Consider the following 14,157-nt stretch of genomic DNA (forward strand, 5'->3'; position numbering starts at 1 on the left):
CAACCTGGGGCTAACTTCTCAGTCCTCCTGCCTCAACTTCCTAAGTGCTAGGACTACCGATGGATACCACCAGGTTTGCTTTTATTGTTGCTACATTACTTAAGAGCTGGATTTGGGAAGATGATCTTACTACAATATACCCTGAAAAAAAAAACATGAACTTATTAAAATTACCAGAAATAGCAACTATAACGGAGAAGCATTCCACGCATCAAGAGCAGTGATTCTGATGTCCCCCTTCACCAATGCTATGTCATGACTTATGTCTCTACTCGCCAAAGAACCGGGTAAACCTCTACCTGGCTCCCTTTCTCTTGTACACACATCACCGTGATAACAATCTGGCAGAAACCCCAGGCCAGGCTTTGGCTGCCAACAAACACCATCCATTGCAGGTCACCACAGGTGGAGACTTCTGTAGCAGCTCTCTCTCTACCGCATCAAGGACTGCAGAAACCTGTCTTCTGCAGAACTCCAAACTGTCTTAACCTCAAAGCCGCCAAGGAGGCCGATGCTGCCAGCAGTAAGAGGCCGCCGCCTCGAGCCTGTCCTCTTTCCCGGCCAGGGTGCCACTTTGACAGATGTCAGACTTAGCATCACTAGAGATGAGCCCATTATGGACTTGGAACGCTGCTGCCACTTCTGATTGCATCTCCTCCCAGCCAAAAATAATCACACGGTGCTTAGGGAGGTGCCAAATGTGTGGAAATCTAGGCCTCTTCCCCGCAGCACACTAACACTAATGTCCCTTTCCTCAGTAGAAGCCAGGGCCGCTGTCCAAACACACTGTTTCTTTAAGGCCTATTTGGTACTAAGTAAAAAATGTTGCCCATCAATACGCAACTGCGTGTACTGTGGAGGTCCTACCCGTCTGTACTCCCTGTTTGCTTCCTCACCACTGGCCCCAAGGACATGCTACCAAATGTATTCTACTCAGGTCCTTGAGATATAGCTTACCATCTAGTCCAGAAAGTTAATTACTACCATAATTATCAAAACCTTTTATTTTTTTCAGAGCTAAATCAAACATCTCTGTAGGCACGTCATCCTTCCGGTTGGTTTGCCCTCCAGCTGACATGTAATTTTCTATGGAATATTTGTTCTCAATTCTCAAAAATTTGCCCAAAAGACTTAGAATAAAGAAATTCGTAATAGGATTTAGCCTGTTACCCCAAACTCAATGTTACTCTTTTTGGTTTGAGGTTTGATACAGGGGCCCATGGACAGGATGGCCTCCAGCTAGCTATGTGGTCAAGGGTAAGTTTCAACTACTTTTCAAGGGTTAGGATTATACACCAAAGTAGCTAGCATGTGTAGTCCTGGGAATTAAACTCAGAGGTTCCTGCATGCTAGGCAAGCACTCCTATCAACTAATCTATATCCCCAGTCCACTGAGACTGCCTTCTAAAAGACTATGTGACCCAGGACACATGTCACGCCACTGTTGCTCCTGTGAAATGTCTTAGGCTCCTAATCCTCGATGATGCCTTTACTGTTTTGGATGGGATATTTTTTCCAAAGGCTACGTCTCAATTGACTTTTCCAGGGCAGCCTAGGAACACAGAATATGGTTTCAAGTCACTGGGCCTGAAGCTTCTGTGACAGAAAAGGACGGAGTTGGTAATGTCTGATTTATTTGAAGGAAGAACTAAAAATCTAGAAATATACTTAAAATTCAGACAGAATAAAAACAGGGGGGTTGGGAGCTGGAGAGAGATGGCTCAGTGGTTAGAAGTACTGACTGCTCTTCCAGAGGCCCGGAGTTCAATTCCCATCAACTACATAGTGGCTCACAACCATCTGGGATGGGATCTGATACCCTCTTCTGGTGTGTCTGAAGACAGGGACAGTGTGCTCACATACATAAGATAAATAAATAAATCTTTTAAAGGGGGAGAAGAGTTAGAGCTGAAAAGTTAGAGTTGTAGTAGAAAAGGAATGGACATTAGTCCAAACCATGACAAGTTAACCACCGAGAAAGGGGGACTGTGAACAAAATGCTGGCACTGTATGTGTGGCCTACCTGAACTGCATCTAACATGGATTTCTAGGCTTTGGCTCCGAGTGAACGGCGCTGGAAAATCCATCTGATAACATGGCCAGCAGCAGCTCAAACAATAATCACCTTTACACTCTGTCTTGCTTGGAATTGCACTGGAAGAAGATCTGACTGCGCCCCTCTGGAGTCCTACTGATCTCTCTAACTACAGTTTAAAAATGAAGCGTCAAATTCCCAGCCTGCTTCAAATTAGCTCCCATCAATTTTACCCACCACCACCTTTGATGGGAACTAATTAAGCTCCTGTGATTTTTCCCCCCCAAGACTGTCTTTTTCTGCTCTGGAAGAGAGCATACCAAATTAGGCCCATCTGTCTAAACAGGAAGAAGACTACTTAGCCCACCGACAGGCTTCTTGTCCTACTGAGAAGTGGCCTTGAGGGGGGTGATTCCCAAATGCATGGGGAACTACAGTAACCCCAAATCTACACAAGCCAGAATTCTGAGAAGAGCAGCTTAGTGCTGCGTCAGCCACCATCTACCAGTTCACAGCCATCATTCCTCACACAATGAGATGTCTGGGGAGATGTACACTAGGCTGTGAGACTATCATTCATTGCAGCTCCAAATGACAATGATCAAGAAGTAAGGGGCGGGACTAGAGCTCAGTGGTACAGCATCAGTTTAGCATGCACCAAGGACCCTAACACTGCAAAAGAAACAAACAAACAATAAATAATAGCAGGGTGAGCTGGAGAGATGGCTCAGCAGTTAAGAGCACTGGCTGCTCTTCAAGAGGTGATGGGTTCGAATCCCAGAAACCACAAGGTGGCTCACGACCATCTGTAACGCACACCTCTTCTGGTATACATGAAGACAAAACACTCAAATACAATCAATCAACCAACCAATCAATCAATCAATCAATTAGTGGTGTGCCTCCGTTGGCAGAGTGCTTGCTTAGCATATACGGAGTCTTCGGTTCCATCCATAGCACTACATAAACCCATCAAGGTGGTACAAGTTAGTAATATCAGCCCTTAGGAAGTAGAGGCAGAGGGATCAGAAATTCAGCATCATTTCTTACTAGTTAGTAAGTTCAAGGCTAGAATAAGATACATGGAACTCTGTCTCAAAAAATAAAATAGGGCCAACGAGATGGCTCAGGGAATAAAGGAACCTGTCACCAAGCCTGATGACCTGCATTTGATCCCCCCACCCCCAGGATTGAGGAAGAAAGAAAGAGAACTCTGCCATTCACACAGACAACAGGACAGTTAAGAGGAATGGATGTCTTGGCAATGACGATGCCATATACCACACTGGTCATGGAGTTAGGCTCCCCAGACAGTATCTTTCTGTCCCCGGCTGACACAGCTCATTCTCAGTCACCTTTCTTTAGCTAATGCACAGCCTTAGAAATCACTAAGTCGATGAAGAAGGAGGAAAATGTAAAATGAGGGCTGCAAGATGACCTGCATTTGACCCTAGGACTCGCTTCTGTAAGTTGTCCTCTGATCCCTATGTATGTTCCCGATAGCAACCAGGCACCCCCTTCACTGCCTGGGACATTAGGACTGACTTCCTGTCTCTTTAAATTTCAGTTTACATTTCAAACACTCGCCAGCAGAGAACTTACCTAACTCATACAAAGCTCTGGGTTCAATCCCCAGCATCCATGGGTGGTTGGGTTGGGGTAAACCAGGGGGGAAAAAGAAGGAAAGAACTTGTTGTGATGAGGCCTCAGCTGGTAGTCAGTAACAAAACCACAGTAGCATCTGGCCAATAAGATAAACAGCCTTTTCCTTTATGAAGGGGGGAGGAGGAGGGGTGGAGGGAGGAAGGAAGGAAGGGAGGGAGGAAGGAAAGAAGGAAAGAACAGAGGGGGAGAGGGAGGGAGAGAGGAAGGAAAAAGAGGGAGAGGAAGGAAGGACAGAGGGAAGGAGGGACAGAGGGAGGGGGAGAGAGTGAGGAGGGAGAGGGAAAGAGAGAGGGGGGGGAGACGGAGAGAGAGAAAGATCTAGCCTTTTGATGACTCCACAAGATTGGTCATATTGCCCCAGTCAATACTCATTCAGAAGAACCAAGTTGGTCTTTTGGGCATCTGTCATTTCACCACACCTAACCAGGAGCCGACAGATTGAGCCTGCAGGCACAGTTGGGCTGTAGGACGGACCAAGAGGCTGCAAGGCTGGAAGCATTGATGGGAACTGCCCACCTGACAGCAGCCACATCCCACAACTGCAAACTCACCACATCCAGGTCCTGGGACACGCGCCGTTTCCGGAGCTCCTCCATCCGCTCACACACATCAGAAAAGCAGGTATTGTAATAATCTGCATACTGCTGTGCCAGGTCATCAATATTTCCCAGGGAACCATCCTGAGGAAGGGAGAGACAGGAAAAGGTGAGAGGCGGTCAGATCAACCCACTTTGGAAAAGCCACACAGCATCTAATTCCCTGCTAATAAGTGTTTATACAATAATATACAATAGTGGCACATATATATGTACATATACGTATATACATATATACAGACTGAGATTCATTACCTGGTACTCCTGGGTCATGTTTTACTTGTGAGATAGAGTGCCCAGGACAGTCCACTGAAATGGGTCCAGGTCTTTTCCTTATTGTATTTTTTGGTTAGCTAGCTCAGAGAACACCAGTATCTGCCTGTAGATTCCAGGGCTAACAAGACACCCAGTTTCTGAATCTATTGACCAAGGCCACAATAACCAACTCATACTTGCCTAGCCTGACTGAGAGAAGAGCCACCAGAGAAGCAAGTGCGGTTAGCAAACTCTGTGACAGGCTCGCTGATACCCTACCATGACCATGGCTGCACAGAATTCCCCAGAAAGCTTCTGAAAGACTCAGACATCCCAATGCTGAATAAAGCCTGGGACTCCAGACTCCATGGGAGGAGGCGACATGGAGGTCATACTGTGTCCCCTCACAGGAGACAGAAAAATAGAAAGCCTTTCGTCACTTGTGTTTGCTAGGAGTCATTATTCATTGTTGCTGTCATCAATATTCATGATATTCATTAGAACTATTATTTATTAGACATTCGGGCACAAGAGCACAAGGCACAAGTTCACCTGAGTAAATAAGTCAATATGTCCCTCATTTCTTCGCAGAGGCAGATTCCCAGGCAGTGCAACGGGTTTACGTCCATTTCTGTGATCCCTCAATTATCTAGCCTGGAGCTCATTTCTCAAGCTCTCGATGACACTGGGTTAATGACAGCACCCGCCAGACAGTAAGCAAGGGCAGACCGTCACCTGTGAACACACAGACTGCCTGGCACACGGCAAATGTGCACTCCTCCCTTACCCAGTTGGCATTCGCTACAATTGGTAATCATCCTGCAGTCCTCAAGGCTAGTGGATTCCTCAGCACACGTCCGAACATGTGCACACAGAAGGTGACCAGAATGCTACATGGGTCTGAATTATGCATTTCTTCTATCATGTCTTCCATCCAGAAGATACCTCCACACCTCTGTTTCTTTATCTCGCACTTGTCTTCCCTAATTTAGGTGACCTGACGAGGGCAGCCAGGAAGAATATGATTTTGTTAAGACAGCCACAACTGATCAATGACCTAAAATTCATTCACACCAAATTATTCACGCTGCAGACTTGTCCCCAGTCCCTTGGGTTATTACTGTCAGTGCATTGTGGGTAGCAACGGATCTCTCATGGTAAAGCAACCTTCCAGCTACCAGAAGTCTCCTACAGCATTTCTGGGCAGACCTAAGCCTCAGAGGTCTAAGGATGCGAGAGCCGGCGTCCATCTTGTTCTACTTCAGCGTTTTTTGATTTTTAGGAACTAAGTTGGGAGCGGGGCACAGAAATTGAAGTAAATGGTTTTCTAGAAATGTTCCTCCCCTTCTGCCTCAGAGGGAACTGCCTCGGCACTCCCAGCCCACAGAGAAGGAGAGGGGGATGCAAACAATGCGGGTAAGTACTATGAGCATTTGAACATGTCTGGGCAAATGTTTGTCTCCAAATACAAATCAGCCTGTCTAGGGGGGAAAAAAACAGGCTAGACACAGCAGGAGAGGAGAGAGCCCACCATCTGCCCTCTAGGTTTCCAGTAGGGAACAGTGGCAAGATGGAGAAATGGGGATGTCCTTCTCAGTGTGTCTGAGGAGAGCAAGACTCAAAACACTAGCAGAGAACTCACCGGCATGAGTCAGAGCCCCGGTTCCAAGAACAATCAGGCCTCTGGAGAACACTGAGTTCCTCACTCTCTAGGTCTTTCCGCATGGTGATATTATCCTCCCCCAGAAACTTCTGTCTCCATCCATCATGGAAGCAACACACTTGTCACACCGGACCGAATACAATAGGCTCCATCTTCTAATACCCAATCAAGTGGGCTCACTGAACATGTCAAATTTCATGTTTCCCCTTGCCTGTTGTTAGTGTGTGTGTATGTGTGTGGGTGTGTGTCTGTCTGCTTGCTCATATGTGCATGCAGTGTCCACTGAAGCCTGAAGAGGGTACTAGATCTCTTGTACCTGGAGTTACAGACAGTTTTGAGCCCTCTGTGGGTGCTGGAAACCAAACCTGAGACCTCTGTAAGAACAGTAATTGAGTTTAATTAACCCTGAGACACTTTTTCAGCTCTGGCCTGCTAGTCCAGACAGACACACAAACACACACACACACACACACACACACACACACACACACACACACACCAGCATTTGATGATGAATGTGTGAAGAGTGCTTGCCTGGTGTGCGCAAAGCCCCAGGTTTGATCCCAAGCGCTACATCAACAGGGCATAGTGCTTCAGGCCTATAAATTATCTCAGCACTTAGGAGGTGGGGGACAGGAGAATCCAAAGTTCAAGACCATGCTCAGCAACACTGATAGCTGGAGGCTAGCCTGAGATACATGAGAAACCTGTCTCAAACAAACAAATAAAATGGATACTTCTGTACAACTTTCCCCATTTGTGAGCTATAGACTCAGTCATGACTGATTATTGTTCACTTGAACTCCTCCAGGCCTCCTCAAAGCATTAAACTACTTATAAAGGTATATTCAAACTACATTTTTGTTTGTTTGTTTTACTCTCTATATATCCTAAAGGACGCTCTCAATATCACCTACTATATCTACCATCTAATCCTGGCTACTGATGGGTTTGCTGTACCACCCCAACAGTTGGCTTTTCAGCTCCATTCCGTATCACTCAGAACTCTGCTGGTACTCCTGAAGCCTTAATAAACATTTCTGCTGCTCCTGAGGAAGCAAGCATCTGTTCCACTCCAGTCAGGCCACAGCCAGCCCAGCCCGTATTTCACACCTTCAAGATGGCAATGTGGCCATTCCTCAGGTGTCGCCCAGTGGGTAAGAATTTAAAGTGGGGCGGCACAGCTGCCTTTACATGCACCCAAATCACTTCCCAGATGTGCAGCACGTCTCTGTAATTACTCCCTTTCTGGATCCTGATGATTTAAATGCCAAAATGGCCAAAGACTACAAGAATGGAAGTGTCTTTCGAAGGAGTGTCTGCCATAGCCACAAAATTACATTTTTTTTATGTCCAAATCAAATAGAACCACAGAAATACCTGGTGAGTCTCTCTCTATCCATTTCAACTCCACGCTCTTAAATTAAAAAAAAAAATCAAACAGGAAACTAGTAATAATGAAGAGGGAGGGAGGAGCCCCCCAGTAATGATGAATTTTATGATCTTGATGACAGGGATGCTTTCAATGGGAAGGCTGGTCTCCAAGCTCACCCAGGTGTGTGCATGATGTCTGCAAAGCTTTTTATGGGACCATCAGCTCGATGTCTGTTCTCCTCTGGACAGATTTTTTTCTGGGTGTGTGGGGGGTGGGGGACAGAGAGTGGAGAGTTAATTTGCGTTCTTTCAAAGCGCTCTGCCGACCGACCTCAACATTACTTTGAACCAACTTGCCCTTGTTTGACACTTCAGGAAAATATTTACCCCCACTAAATATCTGCAAGCCAAGCCGGTGGGGGAATTTCAATACTGCTGCTGATCTGTTCCACACTGCATCTTCTTTTCTGTGTCAGTTTTCTGCCTCAGCCTCCCCATTGCTGGAATTCCAGGTGTGAGCCAACACACCCAGCTTGCATCTTTCTTTGTGGAAACAGCATTTTTCCCTACTCTAGAAGGCTTGCCTTAAATAAATAATTAAATAATTTTATTAAATAATCTGCTAGCAAAAAAAGTTATTAAATAATCTGTATCATGTCTTCAGTTATCATCATAAACATCATTAAGAAAACACTGAAACATTCCTTTTTTTTTCCTTTTAAAGTATTTAGTGTTGGAGCTAGAGAGATGGCCAGAGACTCAATGAGCACTTGCTGCTCTTGCAGAGAATCTGAGTTCCGATCCTAGCACCCACATCAGATATAGGCTCCCCACTGCCTATATCTCCCGCTCCAGGAGATCTGACACCTCCCGCCTCCTCTGGCATCTGCACCATATGTATGTATGCACATATGTGGGTCACACATACATAATTAAAAATATTTTTATAAGTAGTCAGTTTCTGGACTGGACTGTATTAATTGTATAATCTGTTTCATTTCCTTACCTTCCCTTTTTGGGTGTCGTAAATTAGACAAGCCCAGTCTATAGCCTGACTTTAGGAAGAAAATTAACTCTATCTCCTTAAAAGACTGTTTAAGTAGATTGTTAAATTTTGAGTCATATTATCTTGCAGTAAGAATTTTCTTCCCACTCCATCTCTAAGAAAAAGGGCTATGGGCAAGGCCAACCCTCTTTCCACACTACAGAACTAATACATAGTGCAGGCCTATCACCAACCAGCATCTGGACGGAGTCTGTGTGCATGAAACCTGGGACACACTAGACAGTCAGCTCAGTGGGTGACAAACTGTAACCTGCTCCAGGGGCCAGGAAGCACATTTATGTCTGGCACTTTACACAGCATAAAGATACAGGGACAAAGCACTTTGAACACACAGTTCAGATAAGATGGACTGCTATTGTGATTTGGGGGCAGGAATAACTACTTTCTTCTCTTGACAAATTTTAACAGTTTTTCTCAAACTTATCCCAGTGAAACTTTTGTCTCTGGAAAATGTAAAACTGAAGGGTCTAAGAAATAGAAGCCATGCACATTGATATTTTTGCTCTCCTCTCCCTTTTATGGCTTAGAACATCTTTGACAACCAAAGCAAAGCAAAGATCTCTGAAAACACCAGGAGCCAAGGTGAGACAGATCTTACTTATGCAAATGAATACAAATGAACCAGTAACAATGAGACAGATCTTATGTAGATTATATGCAAATGAAGCAAGGGAACTAATGATCTCCTTACTGAGAATGTGTGGTGTATGGGTGCTTACAATGTGTACGCAGGGTGCCCAAGGAATCCAGAAGAGGGCATCAGATCTCCTAAAGTTGGAGTTATAGGTGGTCATGAGCCACCTGATGTGTGTGTCGGCAACCACATTCTGGTCCTCTGGAAAAGCAGTTACATCTTTAACTGCTTTCCTCCAGCCCCTAATTTCTTATTGTACGTTTCTATAAAAGTAAGAGCCCTCAGAGAAAGCCCAGTGTCTTGTTGTAACTCCATAAGACTTGACAGAAGAAAGGAGAGCAAACTCCTGATTTACATTCTGTCTCTCTCTATTTCTGTTCTTTTAAGTACATACATGGTATACTTTACAGAATATAGATTGTATGTTTTATTTATATTGCTCCTTTTTCCTTGGGTAGAGACTGTATGAGTACAGGAATGTATGTACATACACACACACACACACACATACACACACACATACACACAAACACCCTACAAGCCAAAACCCTTAAAAGAAATCACTGCATTGTGAGGAAGCCTAATTGGTCTCCTAAAATGAATTCCCACTGTGTTTTGATCCTTAGTTAGCTTGCTTAAAGGTTTCTAGCTGATACAGACTCTCAGCATTCTCGTAGGTGAAACTGCTGTAGGTGTACAGATAAACAGCTTCAGGTCTGCTTTCTGTGTTCAGCTTTACTGAATGCATGCCACAGCACTGGCACTGCTCAACCAACTCTGCCATCCCATCCCATCCCGTCCATCCCATCCTGTTGTGCATATTTCAAGAAATGTATTGAACATAAAATAACTGACCTCAATTAGCTGGCTAATCTGTAAGACATCGTTTCCACTATTTCTAGAGATGGTCTGAACTGGACCTCAGTCCAGGAAAAAGATTTAACACATACAACTACGTATCTACACAAAGGGGAATTATGAGGTCATGGAGAAGGTGAGGAAGGGCTCTGGGAGGGTGTGTACCCACACAGCAGGTGGCTGGAGGGGACTGACTTCATGCCTTCCGTTCCCCTCTCCAAAACACCCAGGATTTACAAGAACCTATATAAGTAATTCTCACTTTGGCAAATGAGGTCTCACTATTGCATGTAGGTGTGTCCCAATTAACACAAACTGTTCCTGAGAGAAGTGGAGAACTCGCTCCATCCTCATCGCTTAGCTCTCAAGGCTAGACTGCTGGATTCCCCATAGTCTGAAGGAAAAAAATATTAGGGAAAAAGCAGGGCTATGCGGGGCTGGAGCGAGCGGGGCTAGAGCAAGCCGGTCGGTGCAAGCCGGGCTGGCAGAGGTCCTGAGATCAACAGCAGCCACACATGATAGCTCACAGCCATCTGTACAGCTACAGTGTACTCATACACATAAAATAAAAATAAATCTTAAAAAAAAAAACAACAGGGCTATAGAACTCACTCAGTGAGTTTTTTATCTCTTCACAAGTATCCACTCAGATCAGTCCAATGTATTTTTAATCTACAATTCTCTGCAATTTATAAGAGTGTAGATCAGTGGCATAGCTTTTCTCCAGCCTAGAGTTTAACCCTAGCACCACAGAAACAATGACAAAACCAGAATATACAGGACTACATTCTAGATTCAGGAAGTAGTAGTAAGAATACAGTTTACAAAAATTACAAAACATAGCTGGATTATGGTGGAACACAGCTTTAATACCAGCACTCCTGGGGCGTGAGTTCAAGACCAGTCTGGTCTACAAATCGAATTCCAGGACAGCCAGGACTGTTACACAGAGAAATCCTTTCTCAAAAAACAAACAAAAACAAGCAAACAAAAGTGCAACATGAATATTTATTTATTGTTGCTGGACAAACTAGCAAAGTGTATCCCCTAGTTTTACTTAATGTGGCTATACGGCCAAGCCACGGAAATGTGTTAAAGGGAATTAGGGAACTGTATATATTGCATAAGGTCTCTTTGCAATCACAGCCTCTAAAAGATCCATTCTGTTAGCCATCTATGATGAGAACCCAAGGACTTGAAAAGGCAGAAGAGAACAGGAAACTGATAATCTGTTTTTAAATACAAGTAGAAATTCAGCCTTCGGTACACACTGGGATTTAACAGATGGCAATTTTAGGCTGAACTCATTTTCCATTTCTAAGCTGCCCTGAGCTTAACCGAGTCCCAGATCTGGAAAGAACAGCACAGTTAGTTAGATGGAAATGAAGTCACCATTTCAGTCCATGCTTGCAGATTTTGATTAGGGTGAATCACACTCTTCTCAAGCTGACTTTGGCACCTGAACCCGAGAATGGAGGCATTTTTATTAAGTATGACTGACCAGGATCTGACTGGGAGAAAAAAATACTAGTCTATGACATTTCCAAATCGTAGCAGTAAGTACGGTAATCATCAAACTTCTGACGACACTGTCAAACGCTCTACAATATACGAGTACTCTGTCATGCTTGAAAATTCCATTCGTCTCTAGGAAATGATAGTCTACTTGGGGTCTGGCTGGCTTTCTCTGCTATTCTTCCGGCCCACCAGCCTCCTCTACTGGACCTCCCTTCCTCAGTGCAAATGGCGAAACAGGCAATCTAGCCAACTCCATCAAGCCTGATGGATAGCAACCACTACACCTGTAATTCCAATTGTTCAAACTGCTTTGCAATGCTGCTACCAAAAAGCCACATACTTAAGAACTAACGAGTAACAGCTACACAGTCTGAAGGTGTCTGAACTTCGGGCATCAGAGCTCATCATATACTCACAACCCCCATCCCCGCATGACATAGATGGTCTGACATGATAATCCTGCTTTGCCAAGAACTCATAGGGTCAGGAGAGCCAGGGAAGACACAGAGATAAAACAAGAGTCAGCCAGAATTGAAAACTCTAGCGGTGACATAGCAATTCTGTGACAGTCTCTCTACTTTTGTCCACAACTGAAATATCCAATTATAAATGATCTTCTAAGGATGTGTTTATGTGTTTGTTATCAGCATAATGCTTCCTAGAGTTTTTGAATCCTTCAGCTAGGGCTTGTACCTTGTACCGGACTCCATAGCAACACCCTACATTTAATCAGTTACATAAGAAAGACCTGTCCAATGCGTATGCTTCCCATTCATTCACACATTGTACCCATCTCAAGAGCTCCAGAGTTCATTCAACTATGAATTGAGAAATTTCCCACTATACCAGATTTTTTGATGGTGTTACTTTGATTTCTTTGTCTATATTAAGATGTCACCATATACAGGAGAATCACCATTCACAGGGAGTCGGTTCTCTTCATTTACCATGTGGGCCCTCAGGACTGAACTCAAGGTCATGAAGCATGGTGGCAAGCTTTAACTTTCTGGGCCATCCCCTTGGCCCTAAGTCACCATTGAAATGCAGAATGGTAAGCTTTTAATCAATTCCTGTTCTCACAGACCTTAGACCCACAATACAAGTCTCGTGAGTGAGACAACGGAACAGAAACACATCACTAGAAACTGTGGTAAGTAAAAAGCCACAGGAAGTAAGAAATCGTGGGAAGTGGCTCCTGGCAGAAGCAAGGACGGTGGCTCCTATGTGCTAAGAGATAGACCAACTTGTTCCAAGAGGAAAAGCTACTTAAGACTAAATCATGAAATTGCAGAGGTCTGGTAGGCTAGGTAGAGATGAGGCGCCCCAGGTTTGGAGCTTCTTTGTGAATCAATAATCACACATAGCTCTTTAAGCTGGGAGAGATGGCGTGCAAACATTCTGCTTGAAATAGCCATGTGCTTCCAGGACAATCAAATCACACAGATTTTAGAGACAGTGTCACTGATCTCATGAACAGCACATTACACATAAAAACTTCCTCGAGACTTGTGGCATGGCAGCACCTTGTCCCTCCCCAGCTAGAAAGCCACCACTAAGAAAATGCGGAACTGATCCTCTCTAGCACATCTAATTTCTGTCAAGTTATGAAGCCAGCCATTCTGCTGACACCAGCATTCATCATATAAGGGAACCTCAAGAGAAACACAACGGGGTGTGTGTGTCTCCGTGATCACTGCCAGCAGACCCCTCCCCATCTTTGTCACAGAAAGGCTTGCACCCCAACAATAAAGACAAAATCCAGTTGAGCATCAGTCAGTCCTTTTTCCAGGGATATCTGGTCAACCAGGGAAAGAAAGGCTACATGAAATAAGAATGGCCCATGGAAGAAGAAATCGTGGCCAAGGATACTAGCCATGGATGAAGAGGTCTTACATGTGAACTCCACTCAGCCAGTTATTGGTTAATGGTTCATGGTAAGATATTTTAGCAGCCACCTCTCTCTCGTATCTAAAATGGTGATGGTGTTACTAACCAATGGGCTCTGATGGGATTAAGTAAAACAGATGTAGTACACATCTACAGCAGGGCAGCTGGTACCCAGGAAACCCATAAGGTCATCTTTCTTTATTAACAGGAAGGTAAAAAGCCACCCCACATCTACCCCTATTATTTGAAAGAACCAGGTCATATCACATGGTCACTCACAGGATTCCAATTTAATGTACACTGAGACACCTAGAAAATCAGGAAGGATCTTGAATATGGCCTCATCTCATTACTTCATTTGAACGATGAGTAATAGAAGCTGAAAGCCAAGGTGCTGACCTTCTAAGTGCTAATAATGCTCAACATAGTGAGGGCTATAAACATGGATGTAATCCAGCGTTGATGTTACTGTTTCTTTCTGCATGTTGGTCTTTTCCTTTCTCTCCTCTGTTTGGGGAGCAGGGTGTCCCTGTAGATAGTCCTGGCTAGCATGGACTCTCAGGGTTCTATGTGACCACAGGCTAGTCTTGAGTTCTTCTCCTTCTA

General features: G+C 44.5%; 1 protein-coding gene across 4 annotated transcripts in view; it reads right to left on the reverse strand.

Moving 5' to 3' along the window:
* The window catches only part of Sash1 (SAM and SH3 domain containing 1), a 314,087-nt gene that overhangs the window by 123,107 nt on the left and 176,823 nt on the right, over positions 1–14,157 (reverse strand). For all 4 annotated transcript variants that reach the window (XM_031380357.1, XM_031380358.1, XM_031380356.1 and 1 more), the window contains exon 2: positions 4,252–4,380. In XM_031380357.1, coding sequence (XP_031236217.1) covers positions 4,252–4,380 — 129 coding nt within the window. The remainder of the gene's footprint in view (positions 1–4,251; positions 4,381–14,157) is intronic.

The sequence above is a fragment of the Mastomys coucha genome, unplaced genomic scaffold (genome assembly GCF_008632895.1).
Source record: "Mastomys coucha isolate ucsf_1 unplaced genomic scaffold, UCSF_Mcou_1 pScaffold2, whole genome shotgun sequence".
Lineage (NCBI taxonomy): Eukaryota > Metazoa > Chordata > Mammalia > Rodentia > Muridae > Mastomys > Mastomys coucha.